General features: G+C 38.1%; 1 protein-coding gene across 10 annotated transcripts in view; it reads left to right on the forward strand.

The window, feature by feature from the left end:
• Nucleotides 1–20,618, forward strand: part of PAPLN (papilin, proteoglycan like sulfated glycoprotein) — a 98,251-nt gene that overhangs the window by 11,929 nt on the left and 65,704 nt on the right. For 6 of the 10 annotated variants that reach the window (XM_087951633.1, XM_087951634.1, XM_087951631.1 and 3 more), the window contains one exon: nucleotides 16,175–16,237. In XM_087951633.1, the coding sequence (XP_087807759.1) occupies nucleotides 16,175–16,237 (63 nt within the window). Of the gene's footprint in view, nucleotides 1–3,122; nucleotides 3,285–16,174; nucleotides 16,238–20,618 lie in introns of those variants that run through there. The other 4 variants (XM_026671072.2, XM_026671073.2, XM_026671074.2 and 1 more) reach the window with 2 other exon arrangements.

Genomic DNA, 20,618 nt, shown 5'->3' on the forward strand with positions numbered 1-20,618 from the left:
AGTAGTGCCAAATATAGAAGAAGAACAAATCCTATTTGATTATGTGCTAGTTAGATTTCAATCTTGATGTTCATATTCTTCCAATTTCCTGAATAGCTTAATCATCTAGTATTGCTAAAGAGAACATCATCAAAACAAAATGCAGGGAAGGATGCAATGTTCTTGAATAGGTATAAAACAGATTGAGGATGATGGAGAAATAGCTTTGATGTGGGTTGAAACATGAACTTAATTCACACTTTTAAAACTCAGTGAACCAACATGAAGTTATGGTGTCTTTGTGTGTTATTTATTCTTACTTGGATATGAAAGCATAACTCATAGATCTCCATAAAGCAGCTAATATGTATCAGATAGCTGTCACTGATTCCTTAAAATTAGTTGAAGAACGAAAAATATACAAAAAGATTCAATACATCCATATTCTTTTCCTTAGTTCTGGGACTTTCTCTTCTCCCAACCCATGCTCTTCAGGAATATTTTTCAAGTGACATCAGACAGAGACACTTCTATTAGTTCAAATAGAACTTTTAATTCCTCAAAACAATGCTGAATTGTATTAATAAATTGAGGTCAGGGTTCTTACAACACATTGAACCACAAGCTTAGCCAGCCATTTTCTCTCTCTAGAATATTGTGCAACCTGACCAAAGTTTATTTAGTACCTAGTGCTCTCTGAGCTTGGTTAAAAGTCTGTAGAGATTCTCAGTCATCCAGGTCGTGGTTGTCCCAAAGTGCTTTTTTCAGGAGGCAACTGGACTTTCTTGTTTTTTCTTTTGAAGACATTTCATTTCTCATCCAAGAAGCTTCTTCAGCTCTGCCAGGATAGTGGGGAATGGAAGGATTTATATTCCTTGCAGACAGCTGGTTATCTGCATCCTTTTAGAGAGTAGTTGAAGCACTTGGAGGTTTATCTGTGTCCTCAGGGTCACCTGAGTAGTGCTCCTGATTCCTGTAGTCTGGAATTTGGGATGAACACCCTTTGAATGGTATAGGAACAGGAGTGGACCTTCAGAGGGAAAATTGCAGACACTGATAATGTTACCTAGTTTGGATAATGAAATGTCTGCAAGAAAACAACCAAGTTCAGAGACCCCTCATTTCAACCCTTAGCTACAAAATAGTCTTCTTTATTGTGTTCAGCAAACCAAAATTAATGCAATGTCTTTAGGACCAAATATATATACTAGAAAAGTATGCAAAAGACTTCAAGTCTGAGCATCACTTTGATAAATTATAAATAGCATGCAGAATCCTGGTTTGGATCTGGACCACATAACAAGTGAGGTTTAAATTGTCTTTTCCATCTGCAAGATGGATTCATACAGCACACTAGACTGTCTAGGTTTGGCTGGCTTCTTTATTGTTTGGTTGTTAAGCCCAGACACTCAGAATCTTAGATAACAAGAAAATAAGTAGCATAGTGCTTGACTCCACATGCCCTGTGTTTTCTGAATGGCTGCAGACTCAAGGCTTGTGTAACATATTCATGCACAAATTAGCCATCCCCATTGTAATCTGGTGCAATTAGTCTTCGATTTATGACACAACTGAGCCCAGAATTTATGCCACTAAGTGAAAAATTTGTGAAGTCAGTTATGCCCTATTTACCATTTTTCTTGCCCCATTTCTTAAGTGAATCACTGCAGTTGTTAAAGGAGTAACATGGTTGTTAAGTGAATCTGGCTTCCCCATTGACTTTGCTTGTCAGAAAGTCTCAAAAGATGATCACATCACCCCAGGACACTGCAACCGTCATAAATAGGTACCAGTTGTCAAGCATCTGGTTGTAAATCATGTGATCATGGGGATGCTGCGACAGTCATAAGTGTGAAAAATGGTCATAAGTCATCTTTTCCAGTGCCGCTGTAACTTTGAATGGTCACTAAATGAACTGTTGTAAACCAAGGACTACCTGTATGTTTTATCAACCCTATCCACTTAGTTTATAGTTCAGTATGTTGTGTGGGACTACAAACCCTGGAGTTAATTGTATCTTAGTGCAAAAGCTGAGAACAAGTACTTTCATATCTTACAATTCAAATTTACAGAATAACAGAGTTGGAAGGGACCTTGGAGGTCTTCTAGTCCAACCCCCTGCTTAGGCAGGAAATCCTACACCGCTTCAGACAAATGGTTATCCAACCTCTTCTTAAAAACTTCCAGTATTGGAGCATTTCTGGAGGCAAGTTGTTCCACTGATTAATTGCTCTAACTGTCAGGAAATTTATCCTTAGTTCTAAGTTGTTTCTCTCCTTGATTAGTTTCCACCCATTGCTTCCTGTCCTGGCTTCAGGTACTTTGGAGATTAGCTTGACTCCCTCTTCTTTGTGGCAGCCCCTAGGATATTGGAAGACTGCTATCATGTCTCCCCTAGTCCTTCTTTTCATCAGACTAGACATACCCAGTTCCTGCAGCTGTTCTTCATATGTTTCAGCCTCCAGTTCACTAATCATCTTTGTTGCTCTTCTCTGCACTCTTTCTAGAATCTCGGCATCTTTTTAAAATCGTGGCGACTAAAACTGAATGCAGTATTCCAAGTGTGCCCTTACCAAGGCATTATACTGTAAAGTGGATTTAAAAAACATGTGATCTTGATTCTATCTCTCTGTTTATGCAGCCTATCTCTGTATATCTCTGTATATTCTCCAGGCTTCTGTTCCAAGAAGTAACTTACCAAATTGCATAGATGGAGACAGTCCTGGATAAGAGTTGGAATTCTTTATATATAAACTCCAGAGTATGCCTGTTTTATAGTTGCAATATTATTTAAATTTCTCATTGCTTACGCATGGAGTTTTAACAGATGAAGAAACTATGGCTCCAGTTAGAGATTCTTTCATGCCTCTGCCTTGTCTTTTGATGATTTCTTAGCCTCTGGCTAAAATAAAAATTTAATTCAGAGAGGCCCCACCTTGGCAGTAACTTCTGTAACAACATTCTATTTGCTTTTTGAATAAAACAATGTTTATCTGAAAGAGAAGCAAACCATCCCAAACTGAGTTCTCTCGTGTCTCTGGAGTTGCAACCCCAGCTTTTAAACGCAGCATAACCATGGAGCAGCTTTTGCGGCAGAAAGGGTTAAATGAAATCCAACTCCCCTTTTCCTGTACTGTAAAGAATTAGTAATCAAACAGAAGCTGAAGGCAAGACCGAGTGTCAGAGCCACTGACGGAGCTCCAATCCGAGAGAAGCCGCGGACTTGGTCTTCTCACCTTCCAGAAGTGGCATCAATGAACATTTTGCCCCTCACTGACAAGCAGATCCAGCATCAGGTAAGGAAGGTGGGCTTTGGATTACAGACTAAATCTTGGTGCCTCTAGCTGTCCACTCCTGGTTTAATCAGTTTGATCAAGTCACAAAAGTTAGACGGGAAAGAGTGTCATGCAAAAGGGAGAACATTTAGGGATAAATAACATGATTTGGCAGGCGAAGAAGAAGGGATGTTTACGTGTGAAATTAACTTACAGTTAACTCGTTCAGAGCCCCGTTTCTTCTCACATAGCCCAAAGCTGTGATACATCAATGGGGAGCAGGTAGCTTGTTTGTTTCGTATGGGGTGTCCTCCTACCAATCTTCAACAGAGAAGCCTGTTTGTACATTCAGTTCATACATTTAGTAGAATTTGCATGTGCAAGTTAAGATTGAGAGCGCTTGTTTATAAGTGGGTTGCTTGATTCTCACCCCCCACCCAACCCCGCACCTGCTTTTTCTCCATTCTGTGTATTTTGGAAAAGGGAAGCCGCCACAGGAATAACCAGATGTTCCCGTGAATGCCAGAAGCCAAGCCAACTTAGTTCGCAGCAAGGCAAGCAGCTGTGGGTGACACCAATTGTGGTCGTTGCCATCGGCCAATGAAAGAATCATGTTGCTACAGGCTCACGTAGTTGTGGGAACAATTCCACAGATTATCTGGAGTGGAGCAGCGTACGTGTGTGCTTGATCCCGTCAACAGATTTGGAATTTTGTTTTTCTCTTTCTCATTTCTTTCTTTATTTGAATGGGAGAAGGAAATTAAAAGTGCCCGCAGGCTTTGCAAGATCAGGATTTGCAGGCATGGGTTCTTTATACAGGTAGTCCTCAACTTACAACAGTTCATTTAGTGATGTTTGAAGTTACAAAGGCACTGAAAAAAGTGACCTGTGACCATTTTTTTCACACTTACAACCATTGTAGCATCCCCGTGGTCACGTGATCAAAATTCAGACGCTTGGCAACTGGCATGGATTTATGACAGTTGCAGTGTCCCAGGGCCATCTCTGATCTTCTTTTGTGACCTCCTTGACAAACAAACTCAGTGGAGAAGCCAGATTCATTTAACATCTGTGTTACTAACTTAACAACTGCAGGGTTCACTTAACAACTGTGGCCAGAAAGGTCGTAAACTAGGCAGAATTCACTTAACAAATGTCCCGCTTAGCAGCAGAACTTTTGGGCTCAATTGTGGACGTAAGTCGAGGACTACTGGTATAGCAAAGCAAGGAAAGAGGCCTATGTTACTTCCTATCTCAAGGACCTGGAGAGGAACTGCTGGTCAGTGGAGAGCAGCCTTGTTTTAACTGGTGTTCTCCAAATCTATTGGACCTTAGCTTTCACAATTTGCATGCTACCAGATAGGAGTTCGAACCTGCCATCTATAAAGAGCGCTAAAAGCTGATTCACTAACTAAGGTAAATGGGATGATAATTTTACCAGGCACAAGCCTGCTTCTAACGGTTCCAATGAAATGTCAAGCATTCCAGTTATGTTCATTAAAGTTAGATTATAAAGTTGCCTGTTCTGCCAAAGGCTGCCATGGGTATGATAAGCTAGACCAAACATTGCAAAAATAATATAAACAGAAATATAGCGAGGAGAAGAAGCTTAATGTTTAAACCTGCAGCAAGTTAATGCAACAATCTTCAGCTTGTGGGTGTCAGAAGTTACAGGAAATCTCTTCCACTCTCCTTAGCAGTGGCAAAGCAGTAGCCTGCAATGGATTGCTCAGAGAAATAAGGGTGCAAGATAACAACAACACCTTGTTGGTTCACCTTTCCTTCCTGAACCAAAGATTGTGAGAAATAAGGGCACAAGATAACAACAAAACTCATGGGTTTGTTAAGCAGTATGACTTAGCTTGAATGGGTGTGTGTTTGTTAAGATAACCCCAATCTCCAAGATTATGACCAGCACAATTCCTAGAAGTATGTTTTGATGGTGTGAACATTGTCCTTCAAAGCCATGTTGATTTGGACCAAAAAAATATTCTGGCTGTTTCTAAGTGGGTACTCAAACTTTCCTTATCAGGTCTCCAGGCCAGTTTAGTCCCTGAATTAACCGGAATAGCAGCAGATCAAAGGAGAGGATGACAGGGTTGTACCATGAAACAGGAGAGAAAGAGAGGTGATTTTCATGGTGCAAAAGTCCCCAGGAATTCTATATATTGAATTTTTGAACACTAATGTTTAATAACAGCTCACAGGTGCAGAGAAGGCATATAAATTGGTTCCCTCTCTCACATCATGCACAATGTCCATGCTGCTAGCATTCTTAAACAGAGATTTAGTTCCACTGGAAAGAGTTGCTAAACCAGTGTTTAAAACTAAGCTGCCTGCCAGCTGACTCTGAGAGATGAGAAGAGAAATGGAAAGCACTCTCCTGCATTGTGCAAACCTATAGTTGGGTTGCTTTTAAAAGGGGAACTGTGTTAAATGTTGTTTGAAAAGCATTATGTCAAATCCGTATTTCAAAATAGCTGATTTAATTACTGGCACTTCACCATGCATCCCGCTCCCCCCGACACACACCTGTCATTTGGAAATCAAACGAAACCTGGACCAAGTTTTGACGGATGGCTAAAAGCAATGGACTGGCTATCTGTCAAAATTCCTCCTTGCCCTTATTCCATGTTAAGCACTATCCACCAGTCATTAAATTGTTATAACTATGCCAGCATAGAATTTGATGCCTCCTTAGTAATTCCTGTTCTACCAGGTAGTTAGTTAAGCAGATTTTATATCTATGACAGAAAAAAGGAAGCATTTAAGGAAATACATTAAAAAGATGGACAGCTAGCACTTAACGATCTACCAAGAAGAGAATTAATTTCTTAGGAAGTTCAGAAGCTCTCTTTGTGTTCGTGCTGACCGTCTCTTCTTGTTATCTGACTCAATGAAATATATTTGGTCATATCAGCAGCATGATCTTCCTGTGCAAAACCTTATCTGCTTTTAAAGACATTTTACCAAACAGGATGCCCCGCTAAGAAATTTTGTCAGACAGTCACTTGATGATTAATAATGAGTTGGGTCACACTGAATTCTAAACCACAAACTGATGTATAGACATCAAATGGCTAGTTTCATACATGCCACATTAAAACCAAATAAATATGAATGTAGTACAATATGTGAACTTTGCTAATATTTTCTCTTACATTTGGACTTGGATCTATTGTATCCCCAATTTTATGAAAATGTTCATATAAATGGGAATGCAGAACTGGTATCTGATATGATTATCAGTTATAAAAGTGGCTTAATAACACAGAATGATTTTAGGGATCCAATTGGGCCACCTCTTCCATGATGTTTGTATGCTGTTTTGAAAATCATGGTTACTTAGACATTTGCTTGTTTGAATGGGTTAGGGTTAGTGCAATCAATGCACTGCAACGTGTACAAATATGAAAATGTATACAAACACACACATTGTGATGGTGATGTCTACATGTGGTAGAAGCTACATAGATGGCTTCTCAATTAACTTGATATAAACCAGCTCACCATCCTCTTTGAATGGAGATTTGTATCACTAAAGGCAAGATTTCTTCTGTATACGCATACCAGCAAGAAAAGAGTGCATTTTTCATGGAAATTATAAAGTTCCTGATTCAACCCCAAGTATCTTACCTGCAAGGTTGGGGCCTGCTGCTTGCCTTCATAAATGAACTAGATGTCTGGCTGAGTTCAAGGCAATTTCCCCTGTTCAGCACAAAATAATGAAGTTCAATTATACCTCACGTTATAATGTACTGAACAGATATAATTAAACTGATTGCTAATCTAGAATTTTTATGAGTGCAGGGATATAGTTTTTTTATTGTGCATAGGTGGCAATGCATTCATACATCAATCCAACTTTGGTGAAACACAGTAAATGGAGCAAAGAATAAACATTTCCCTCTGACCCGTTCTTTTAATTCAAATTGGACAAACAAATACCTTGGGGAGAAATTCACACTTATCTCCAGTCCATAAGAACAGTGGTCTACCAATAAGTCATCATTACACAGAAAATGACGCTTGGTCATTTTTAAAAAATCATTTGGTATATTATGATTACACTTAGCATTTTTTTACAAAAGGCACAAGGTAATGACAAAACTTTAATTCACTTATGACGGCAAAGAATTTCATGGTAGCCTGCACTTCTAAAATGTGAACATCTTTTTCACTTAACAAATTAATTATTTTGGGATGCTTTACCTGCATTTACTGGTTGAATTCACATAGGCAAATCCCAATAGTTAACAGACTCTGGAAATAAACATAGACTGCAATGTGCCATTTCACCATTCAAGACAATCCTATACTTTGAATTTTATGTATGCATCCTATACATAAAACTCAATGTAGAAAATTATTTTCTGTACTTAAGTTTCCAAAAACTTCACTGGGGCAGGAGGGAACCACTTTAAAAGATTTATACCCAATTTACATGATAATGTTATCAAAATATAAATCCAATTGTATGTGATAACTGTCATCTGGTTACTAAACACACCCTCTCAATTTGTGTTTCCCATATATTGACATTTCTTGTTTGGACAAGGATTCATCTGGTCAAGTTCTGGTTTAGAAACAGATAAAGTTACCTTACTAGAAATAGATAAATGGTTTTTAAAATGGTGTGTTTTACTCGGTGCCATATCTGAAAGGAACATTATGTAATTTATGAGGACTTATATCAGATATTGCCATTCTCTTTTCTTAATTTAAGAAAACTTTCACTTGTCTTCTGCTAACTGTCCCAGTTGAAGAGTGTGGGCCATAAGACACCTTTGGTGTCTCTTGTTCTTTTTCTTACACATATAGGAAAAGAAGCATGTTTCTTTTTTTTAATATAGTTCACTTTTTGAACTAAAAGATCCATTCACTCATTCATTCATACTTTTACAACTCAGTCTAGCTGGCCAAACAGGTTTGCATTCTAGAAGAATTGAGCTAGAATATCCACCATGCATAATATCTCATTCTATGTAATGGCTACCAACGATTATAGTTCCCATATATTCTTATAACTTTCAGCAAGCTTGGTCAGTCCTACTTTAGGACTTTGCTCATATCTCCTTGTACCTCACCAAAATACTATTGCCTTATTAGTTCACATGCAAACTATCTATTATTCTAAAAGCCATCTTATATGGGGATAAACATATCTAGTATACACATCTAGTTACACAGGTATGCATGTATAACATATTCCAATAGCTGATTCTTTTCTATCAGAATTCTATAATGTTACCAAGTATATTTCTCAAGTATTTACTTGATCAAGCCTATCCTATCATCTCTGGCCTTTGGTGAAATATATCATAGTACATCATTAAATGCCCTCCAGATAAGTTGGATGATAAATTTCATTATTCCCAGCTGACAATGGATAATGAGAATAGTATTCCAATGTATCTCTAGGGCATCGGGCTGAGAAGGTTGTATAGCATTTAATCGCTTAATTCTACCCTGTTTGTAATTCCTTATTTAATGAGTTAATTGTAAGGAAAGAGCAATATTTTAGTTTTGAAGGGGAAAAGAAACTTGTGAATAAATACAATAATGACTCTAAAAGTCAGAAGTGGAATTATGCCATGCTATATTATAGAATCAGGATTCTTGAGAGACAGAGAAACTTCAGAAAACCAGACAATAAGACAGACCACAAATACTGCAAAACTAATACTGTGCTATGCCAGCACACGTGTTTTTATATAAAAATGTAAAGTTTTTATTTAAATTTATAAACAACACCATCGTAATACATGCTTGGCAATGCTATGCAGGATCATTATTCCTCCCATTCAAATTTGAGTTATCCTGCATGGAAAAATGTTGCCATACCACTGATTGTTTATTTCTGCACGTCTTTAACGTGCAGAAATAAATAGTTTAATCCTTTAAATAGTTTAATCCTGTTTTGAATGTTTTATGATGATTCTTCATAGAACAAATAGGCTTTATTTCTTATAGCACAGTTAGATTTTGTCAGTCAGTCAACCCGTCTCTCACATAGTTCTGTGTTTGCTCCAGATTCCAGAGCCAAAAAATAAGTAAATGCAGATTGTATGCACTAGCATCTAAGGAACAATGTCCAAACTTGCAGGTTTCTTTGGGCTTCTCCAATGAAATGATTAAATTTTAAATGTGTATGAATTGTTAAATAAAGATCAATTTTCAGATTAGACCAGAGTTTCTCAACCTTGCCTATTTTAAGATTAGTGAACTTCAGCTCTCAGAATTCCCCAGCCAGCATCCTGGCTAGGGAATTCTGGGAGTTAAATTCCAGATGGATTACCAATATATCTCATGGGATTAGACAGAAACTATGATATTCTTTTATCTTGATTTATTTTTCATAAATTATATTATACTGATGATAGTTATTAGTTATTGAATGATGATTCTATTTTAATATTGAATTAAGATTTAAAATTTATATAGGAGATACTAATTTGTAGGACTGAACCAATCTTAATTCTCTTTAGGTTAGGATTATCATTTCCTTAGTGAAGACAGAACTGAGATATCTTGCTAACCCTTTCTTTGTTCTATTCTAAAGTTTGATATTTCAAAATGGTTGAACATGTGCTATATTCTTCTTTGGGGTAGATTTTACATTAGTCCCTCGTGCTGATCCAGATGTTAAAGGATAAAGTTTAGAAAGGAGGTGGAATTAATTACTATTGACTAGGGGAAAACTCCATGTGAAGAAATGAAAAGTGAATATTTCCTGAGAATCTTTCAGACTAAAAATTTGACAGAAAATAGAGAAGGTTTAAAACATTTTTAAACATATGAAAATAAATGTCAACAAAATATTTCTGCATTAATTCAGACATAAAGTATCATGCAGTCATTTGCAGATTATAAAATCCTATGCAAGTTGTGATCTAGTGTGCACCATCAGTACCCAAGTAGAAATCAGAATATTTTCTCCTATTCAGCATAAATCCTCCCCAGAGGCAAGCAATGGCTTAATACCAAATAACCAGGGACATATCGCAACAGCTGTACAATCCAGACTTGGAGAGAAACTGGCACTATCCCAAAGACAGATTTTGGACCAGAGAATCCTAGTTTACAGTTCCTTCCCCCTTCAGTTTACTATCTGGCTTGATAATTGTTCATAGACATCCCTTTCCATTACAGTATACTAATTATTTTAGCCAACCACTGAAACTGATCTCTTGCTAATTTTCAATCACTTGAGACTTTCAAATATCAGCCAAAAATAAACTATACATTTTAACATACACTATATAGTGATAATTTTTTTTTAACTACACCCTACCCCCCAAATGTGGTAGTACTTGAATACTGCAAATTCCTGATTGTTATCTTTAGCAGCAAGACTATTGCAACCAAGCTTTATTGGTTTGAAAATGCTTTTTATGTTACATCCCAAATAAATATCCATGGTTCTGAAGATATATTCTGGGTTCTGGGATTGTCCAGATGACACAATATCCCATACCAAAACCTTTCTGATTTCAATACAAAGCTCACTCCATGTTATTCTAGAGATAGTTCGGAGCTTATAGATCAGGGGTGTCAAACTCACATCGTCACAAAGTCATCACATGTTGTATTGCAGTGATCCCCAACCTTTTTTATGCCGCGGCCCGGTATCCCCAACCTTTTTTATGGCGCGGCCCGGTACCGGCATCAGCTGGGCGCCGCCATCTTGTTTTGATGAAAAAGTGCTTCCGGTGAGCTTTCTACCCGGAAAAGCTCACCGGAAGCACTTTTTCATCAAAACAAGATGGTGGCGCCCAGCAAACCAGCGGCCTGGTAGGACTTGTTCCACGGACCGGTACCGGTCCGCGGACCGGTGGTTGGGGACCCCTGCTGTATTGGGACTTTCCCCCCTTCGCTAAACCGGGCAGGGGTGGGGCCAGCATGTGACGCATCCAACCTGCGGGCCATGAGTTTGACACCCCTGTTATAGATTAAGGATGTATAGATAAGGACTGCTGGGCAGGGAAATAACATTTTGGGTCTTTTATCCCACTCCTCACTAGGGGCTTCAGGTAAGAGAGAGAGAGCACACACATTTTCATTTTCCTTTCCCCAACACAAGGAGAGAAACCGAAAAGAAGCAGGATTTCTATCAGAACTTCCTTAATAACCTTTATTTGTCCTTTTGGAATGTAAGCAACTGTCTTAAGATACTTTTAATGGGCTTGGCTCTATTCATACAAATATCCTCTACTAAATATGGACATTGATGAATGAATGAGAAAATCCCTTTCAGGGTTACTTCAACATTTCCCCTACAAGGAAAAGCATGTGTAGATTCTAGAACCAATCAACACCACTCATTTTTACCCAATGGTCAAATACAAAGAATTGCCAGCCAATCATGAATCGAATCGAATAGAATAGAATAGAATAGAATAGAATAGAATAGAATAGAATAGAATAGAATAGAATAGAATAGAATAGAATAGAATAGAACAACAGAGTTGGAAGGGACCTTGGAGGTCTTCTAGTCCAACCCCCTGCTTAGGCAGGAAACCCTACACCACTTCAGACAAATGGCTGTCCAATCTCTTCTTTAAAACTTCCAGTGTTGGAGCATTCACAGTTTCTGGAGGCAAGTTGTTCCACTGCTTAATTGTTCTGTCAAGAAATTCATCCTTAGTTCTAAGTCGCTTCTCTCCTTGATTAGTTTCCACCCATTGCTTCTTGTCCTGCCCTCAGGTGCTTTGGAGAATGGCTTGACTCCCTCTTCTTTGTGGCAGCCCCTGAGATATCGGAACACTGCTATCATGTCTCCCTTAGTCCTCCTTTTCATGAAAAGTCCTTCTTTTCATTTTTATTGTTTGGCTGCCAGCTACTTATTAGCAGTAAGGAGTAGTCCTTAATGGGTCTAAGTCTACATGGAGGGAAGTAAGCAGTGGGGTGCCACAAGGTTCTGTCTTAGGCCCAGTACTCAATATCTCCATTAATGACTTAGATGAGGGAATAGAAGGGGAACTTACCAAATTTGCAGATGATACTAAGCTGGCAGGAATAGCTAATACCCAAGAAGATAGGCTCAAGATCCAGATGGATCTTAACAGACTAGAACACTGGGCCATATCTAACAAAATGAAATTCAATGTAGAGAAAAGTAAAGTCCTACACTTAGGCAAGAAAAATCAAAAGTACACATATAGACTGGGTGAAACCAGGCTCAATAGCAGTAACTGTGAGAGGGATCTTGGAGTCTTAGTGGACAACCAGCTAAATATGAGCCACCAGTGTGCAGCAGCAGCCAAAAAAGCTAATGCAATCCTAAATTGTATTAACAGAGGGATACAATCAAGATCAAGAGAAGTACTAATACCACTCTATAAAGCCTTAGTAAGACCACACCTAGAGTACTGCATCCAGTTTTGTTCACCACATTATAAAAAAGTTGTTGAGACTCTAGAAAAAGTACAGAAAAGAGCAACCAGGATGATTAGGGGACTGGAGGCTAAAACATACAACGAATAGTTGCAGGAACTGGGCTTGGTTAGTAAAGAGAAGGACCAGGGGAGACATGATAGTGGTCTTCCAATATTTGAGGGGCTGCCACAAGGAGGAAGGGGTCAAGCTATTTTCTAAAGCGCCTGTGGGCCAGACAAGGAATAATGGATGGAAACTGAACAAGGAGAGATTTAACCTGGAAATAAGGAGAAACTTTCTGACAGTGAGAACAATCAACCAATGGAACAGCTTGCCCTCGGAAGTTGTGGGAGCACCATCACTTGAGACTTTCAAGAAGAAATTGGACTACCATTTGTCAGAAATGGTGTAGGGTCTCCCACTTGGGTGGGGGGTTGGACTAGATGACCTACATGGTCCCTTCCAACTCTGATTATCTGTTTGATCTGTTTGAACAGCACTCTCTTACTTCTATCAATTAGGTATTATAGATAAAGTGCCTAGGGCCCATGAAAATGTTTGTTTGTTTATATGCTGCCTATCTCACTGTCCAAAGTGACTTTTTAAATTTTTCTTTTAATTAGAAGAAATAAAAATGAAGTAAAAGTTATTTATTTTTTAATGTTCATTTATTTTCACTCCTTTTAATTAAAAAACACACACATGAGAAATGCACAAAATTTGAACATCCAGCCAATAATCTTATTTGTAACCTAGAGGCATAGGGCGGCTACTGAAATTTAGTTTATTTTGATCATTTAAAATTTATAAATAAATTTAGTTTGTTTATTTGATCATTGTATGGTTTATAAATATTGAAAATTATATGAGGTATACTTTTTAATATACTATTCTTTTTATAGAGGGAGGGGCCCGCAAAAGTGACTCTGATCCTACCCTCCCCAGATCTGTACCAGGAATATTTAACTACCTTTGAAGAAATAAAAGCAAAATAAGTAAGGTGGTACTGTTTCCTGTGGTTGCACCTGTCCCATGTGAAGATGGCTACACCTGGCTCTTTTGCCCAATAAAACCAAGGTACTTCTAAGGCAGGGAAACCAGAGCTGGAAAGCTTGTTTCCTGGATCTCCCTTAATGAAAGCACATGTGCTCCATTTAGTGCAACAAATGGAAACTAATTAATTGAAAGCTGCCCCCTGACTGACAGAAACATGGAATCAGATCTGGATTACGCAGTGAAAATTTCCTCGCTTCTCAGCCTGTGGCATTAAGATACTTGACAACTCTTTCAAAGGAACAGAAGATAGTTATTCTAGATCCAACAATGGTGGAAGCAGCAGGGAACAATGCAAAATAAATGTAACAAAAAATCCTCACCAGAAGGGCTGTTTTATATACATTATATGTAGAAGGAAATGACAGTGTCATGCCCTTGTTGGAGTCTGATTCTGAGGGGGAGATTGAGCAGCTGGCAGGGAGTGGGAGTGTGGCTCCGGTGGCTGTGGAAGACACGGGGAAGGGCACAGTCCGGCCGGGCATTCAGAGGAAGACCCAGGGCCACACCCTCTTCATTCTAGGGCATGCAGGGAGGAACGGAGAAGGGAGCAATGTGGCTTACGAGAGAGAAGAAGGCCCTGATCCCTTTCATTAGTTGCAGCTGAGAGAACAGGGTATAAGTGGGATGTTTGCACACGGCTCCTTGCTGGAAGCAAAGCATGCTTTATCTTGGTTGAGACTTATCTGCATTTTGGTGTCCTCCTAATTGTGGGTGCTACATTATCCTTTGAAAGCCTGCAATTTATCATCCTGGCCTGCCGTGGTAATTACTTCAGTGTGGTTTGTGTTGGATTTTTATTTCTAATTATCTTTACTTTGGGTTCAGACTGCATTTCTGCCCTTCATAGACTGTTTTTTGAAGAGTTTGTTATCCAGCCAAGGATAATTGGACATTGGGGCCAAATTGGAGGCATTAACGGGAATTTATTCTACTTTGGTGACTTTGTTATTTTTGTGTCATACCCTGGGGTCATCACAGACAGAGTCCGTTTCAATGCTTGTGATTTTTAGCATCTTGCAGTATCATCTAGCTATTGTTGTAGCAATATATAGTTTGTCTTCATTGACACACAGTGCAATCACTACACTGTACAAGTAGTCTTTGATTGACACTGGCCAGTTAACCACCATGTGAAGTTTTGCTGGAGTTACAATTTATGACCCACCCTCGATGTTACAACTGCTGCACCATGCAGTCATGTGGTCTCATTTCCAGTGCTTGGCCAACTGGCTTGCATTTGTGACTGGTTTCAGCATTCCATGGCCATATGATCATTTCGTTTTCTAGCAAAAAGCATCCATTGGATAAGCTGGATTCAAATTTATTATCATGTGATTTGCTTAACATTTAAGTATTTTGCTTAATAATTATGGTGATTCAGTTAATGATTGTCATAAAATGGTCATAAAATTGAATTGGACACACGGTGAATTACAATGATTTATAACCAATATTCTGAGCTCAATTGTGGTTGTAAGTCAAGAATTACCTGTCGTGTGAAAGGAACAGTTTTCAAATGAAAAATTACTTTGGACAGAAAGAGTGATCAGGATTGAAGGAGGGATAAAAAGAGTGTTTAACTTCAAACTAGCAGCCATTTTTCTAGTCCAATTCACTTTTGAAAAGAGATATTGTAATTTATTTTGCCAGAATTTATTGTAGTTCATCAGTTCATTCTGTGATTTATACTGTACTGACCGTGGTTCCTGATATTTATGTTTTGCGTGGAGCTCAATAGTGATTCACAGTCAAGTAATGAGCTCCTGGAAAATTATAACCTCTATGACATTTATAAAACTATTCATTTCTATTTTACTCTTTTATCCCTTTTATGATCTTTGTATTTATTCATATATGTATATGTATGTATGTGTGTGTATATATATATATATATATATATATATATATATATATATATATATATATATATACACATATATATATTCTATTTTTAAAAAAATATAATTTAGATTGTTTGTAAATAATCCTTGCTACTGTTGTTGAATTCAGAAACAGCACTTGTTAGAGGATGTGTTTCTGAACATAAGCAGTGTCAGAGAATACTGGATAACTTACAGAATGTCCCATTATATGGAAAATGCATTCACAGCTACTATTCATAATATGACATTATTATGAATTATGAATTACTTATAATATGAAATTATTAGAATACAGAGTATTGACTTAGTCCAAGTACCAATAAATGTTAGCAGACATTCTCTCTGAAGAAAAGATAGATAGTAATACATGAAGATTTTTATTACTAAAAAAGATCATTATTGAAAAATCACTCTAAAGTATATTTTGAAGAGGGGAAAGCAGATAACAGAGAGAAATAGAGAAACAGAAACAGAGAAAGAAGCAAACTGATCTATGACAGAGATCAACCAAGTCACGACAGAGACATGGGAGAGGGAAACTCCCTTTGTTTTTTAAACAGTTTCTCATTTTGAGATTGATTGTTTTCTTCTTATCATTTGCAGGACACAATGATATTCTTAATCCTATTGCTTACGCTGACAGTGATGTCTCCATCGACATTGGCAGTAAGTATAGGTCTGACTTTCAGAACTAGAATCAAATAAAGGAGTAAAAATATAGGCCAGATGTTTGCAAAGGATGTGGAATACTAAAATAAAGCTACATATTGTAGCTTTAGATCAAGGGTCTTCAAACTTGGCAAGTTTAATGTCAGAGTCCTGACATTTGAGACTTGTGGACTTTAACTCCTGGGATTCCTGAGCTAACATGACTGGAAGAGGAATTCTGGGAGTTGAAGTCCACAAGTCTTAAACTTGCCAAGTTTGAAGACCCCTGCTTTATTGTATTTATCCCCATTCTCCAGCCTGAAACTTCCTTCCCCGTACACAAGTATTACGTTGTGGAAAGAGTTAATTCTTAAAAGTAAAAGAACAGTCCTGCTAGGCCATACCAAGATCTATTTAGGGGACATCTTGTTTCCCATTCTGGCCAAAATATATATATACCTTTGGAAAGGATGCAAGGAAGAGATGAGTTTTCATATTCAGATGTGTGCTGCTTCTTGTCTTAATAGGCAATATGGGAAAACTTGGCCTCTAAACCAAGTTCATAGAGCAGAGGTCTCCAAACTTGGCAACTTTGTGGACTTCAACTCCCAGAATTCTCCAGCCAGCTATGTTGGCTGGAGAATTCTGGAAGTTGAAGTCCACAAATCTTAAAGTTGCCAAGTTTGGGGACCCCTGCCATAAAGTCTGCCAGTTAATGTAGCCTCTCAATTATTGCTTTTATAAACTACGATCCGCTGTAAATTTGTATGAATATTCAATGATGTTGGTTGGTGGCTACATTATGGGACTGAAGGAAGAGAAATATAGAAATATGCAGAACATTCTTCCAATGACACATGCCCTGAAATGAATTTGCTACAGTTTTTGCCTATGTGCCTTGAGCAGATGTATTCAAAGTGGCACTTTCATTTTCAAGTTAGGAGCAGGCTGACTTGAAAATTATAAAGCATGTAATTGTAATGTAATATAAGAAATAAAAATGGGTGTGCCTTATACACCAGCATGTTTAGACACATGTTCATTAAAAATATGCATTTATTTGATGTTTGTATCTACCACCCTTCAACAGTATGTGGAGGTCTCCCCATTCTGTTTCCAGGCTACTTTCTAAATCAGCAAATGATAGACTGTGTTAGTTTTGGCAGTGGCATGATTTCTTTGCATACATTTTGTAATTATAAGCAAGAAGTAGTTGGTGTTATAATGTACACATATTTTACAAAGTACAGTTGTTTATCATTTTTCAGGAAGCAGTAGACATGAACTTGCTAAAGTTTGACCTGTCAATTTAAAATTTCCATTTTAAAACAGGGATAGAATCAAGACCACATGAAGTGTTAATACCACTTTATAATGCCTTGGTAAGGCCACACTTGGAATACTCCATTCAGTTTTGGTCGCCACAATGTAAAAAAGATGTTGAGTCTAGAAAGAGTGCAGAGAAGAGCAACAAAGATGATTAGGGGACTGGAGGCTAAAACATATAAAGAACAGCTGCTGGAACTGGGTATGTCTAGTTTAATGAAAAGAAGGACTAGGGGAGACATTAGCAGTGTTCCAATATCACAGGGGCTGCCAAGCTATTCTCCAAAGCACCTGAGCGCAGGACAAGAAGCAATGGGTGGAAACTAATCAAGGAGAAAAGCAACTTAGAATTATGGAGAAATTTCTTGATAGTTAGAGCAATTTAATCAGTGGAACAACTTGCCTCCAAAAGTTGTGAATGCTCCAACACTGGAAGTTTTAAAAAAGGTGTTGGATAACCATTTGTCTGAAGTGGTGTAGGGTTTCCTGTCTAAGCAGGGGTTGGACTAGAAGACCTCCAAGGTCCCTTCCAAACTGTTATTCTATTCTATTTAAATTCTGAAGTACTTAGCTTGTGACCTGTGGGACCGATTATCAAATACAGGTCCTTTCCAGCAAGGTGCCTTCTATATGAGTTTAATCCCTGTCCATTCCGAAGTTATTTGATGTTATAGTTCAACACTTCTAGAGATGTCAAGTTGGGGAAGATGCTTCTGACCAATCCTTGGATTGTACATGTTCTTTTTAAAACATGGGTGGCAAAAGAGTGGCAGTACAGGCAGGAAAGGACCATAGCTAGCAGCACCCAGAAGTACCTTATGGTTTAAATAGCAACATTAAAAAGTGTGTCCATGCCAATCACTTCTTGGCAGGAGCAGTAGAAACCCCATAATACTTATAGGTGACAGAAGCAATAATGCACACCTGGCTGCATTTTCTCAGTTGAAACTAATCTTCCATGAAGCACAGGACTAGTACTCTCTGAAATGAATATTAGTCCTGTTGTTAAGATATGGATATACTGTTCTTTTAAAAGAATGCTAAATCCAAGCTTAAAAGACAAGTCTTGTGCTCTTTCAAAAGAACGCAGTACATGGTTATGTGGGAAGAAAAATCAGGTCCAAGCTGGGAATAAAATGGAGGCTGCTTAAGAAAGAAGGTTTATTGATGAGCACATCCAACAACAGCATGCAGTTCTGGGACAGCTGACAAAATGGAGTTGGGATAGAGATACACATTTTGGGGGGAGGGGTTGTGTTTGAGATGGCTCAGGAAGTTGTGCAATGTAGTGAGCTTTGTGTCTTTTACTATTCTAATGCTGGTGGTAAATGCTATGATCATTTCCTAAAGGCCTTGGGGGAATATATATTCTTAATCCCACCAACTTGGAAGGAGCTGGACGGAGGGCCTTTTTCCTTGTGTGTCCAATCACACTTGGCCAATAAAGAATTCTGTTCTATTCTATTTATAAATGATCTGGCCTGGATTTCTTAATAGGCACAACATATCCATCTCTAAAGACTTGAGGTTTCTGCTTGAAGTTATAGGGCTGTTTTCTGCTTTGTTAAGATGTTTCTCCATTTTTCCTTTGGGAAAATATAATATTTACCTCTTTTAATATTACCCAAAATATTTCATTCTCGAGGGCGGGGAGGGGCTTCCCACAGTTACATCATGTAAAACCTGACAAGAACTTTGGACAGATTCCTTTATGGAAGTTAGTTATCTGGTTTCTCATGGAAAATCTAGCCACTGATCCATTTAAGGAATATCAATTTCATATTTGTACCAAATTCCTGAGGTATATGGATACTGAGAGCTATAACTCAGTTAGCAATATGTAATATAGATAAAATGAGGTCTCTTCACATATGGATAGATGAGACTCATTAAATCTCATCTTTTGGGGAAAAGTAAATGTACAATACTCAAAATGAGTATTATTCCCAGTTTAATTTGAATATTATTCTCATGAATAATACGAATTCCTCTCAGAATATAAATTAATAAATTATTTGTTTAGAATTTGTTTTATGAGGTTCTTCAATTCCAAGAATATATTTACAGAAAATGCAGTTGCTAGTTAATGGGGGAGGATTCGGTTTTCTGAATATCAATTGTGAGAGGACAGGCTGCCTGCAAAATGGTCAGCACCTGGGCTGCTGGTGCCCTGCTGGTGTCCTGTCCCTTTAAGAACTCCCCTAGTCAGCCCAGCAGGTGTAAAAGCTGAGCAGACTGGCAGCTGGTTGGTAGTGGCTTTGTTGGAGAGAGAGAGAAGGTAGCTTGTGTTTTGGGGGGGAAACTAAACTGACTGGAAGCAGCCCATGGCAAATAAAAGAGTTACTCTTTTCCAGAAGTAGGACTCACAAAGAGAAGTAGTGGAGGAACAGGAGCAGAGGTGGTATTCAGCAGGTTCTGACCAATTCTGGAGAACCGGTAGCAAAAATTTTGAGTTCGGAGAACCAGCAAATACCACCTCTGACTGGAGATTTTACAGTATCCTTCCCCTGCCACGCCCACCAAGCCACGCCCACAGAACCAGCGGTAAAAAAAATTGAACCCCACCATTGAACAGGAGTTGTAGCAGAATTGGAAAGAGTGATATAGTAAACAGGGTGTACTAGCCTTTGAATCCTTGTGGATATTGCCTAGACTCTAGAGGCCAGGTGGGGTTGTTTTGGCTTTCTGGGGTTTTGGAGCCCACTGACCTGGGTACATAGAAAAGAACCTGTGACATGGAGCTATATTATCAAACATATATTGCCAACTATTGAATATGGAAAGCCAACAAATGGTATTAATTTTCTGCTTTGTGACTTTGTAATATATATATATTGGTTAGATGGACTAATAGAATTATAGTATGCCTGAAAACAATTGTACTGGTTAGAAAGCTATGGAATATAATGTCTAATAAAAACCAATTTGATCTGCATTCCCATGCTAAACTGACTTGATGGGAAAATCCAACATTTTTTAAAAATGAAAAAATAATATGGATAAATTGAATGAAAGCTGGGACATTGACTTTGGACCAATTGATAGATGATGAATATGAGTTTTTAACATATGC

This window comes from Notechis scutatus, chromosome 1, assembly GCF_049901735.1.
Source record: "Notechis scutatus isolate UNSWTSFEM ecotype Mainland chromosome 1, rNotScu1.2, whole genome shotgun sequence".
Lineage (NCBI taxonomy): Eukaryota > Metazoa > Chordata > Lepidosauria > Squamata > Elapidae > Notechis > Notechis scutatus.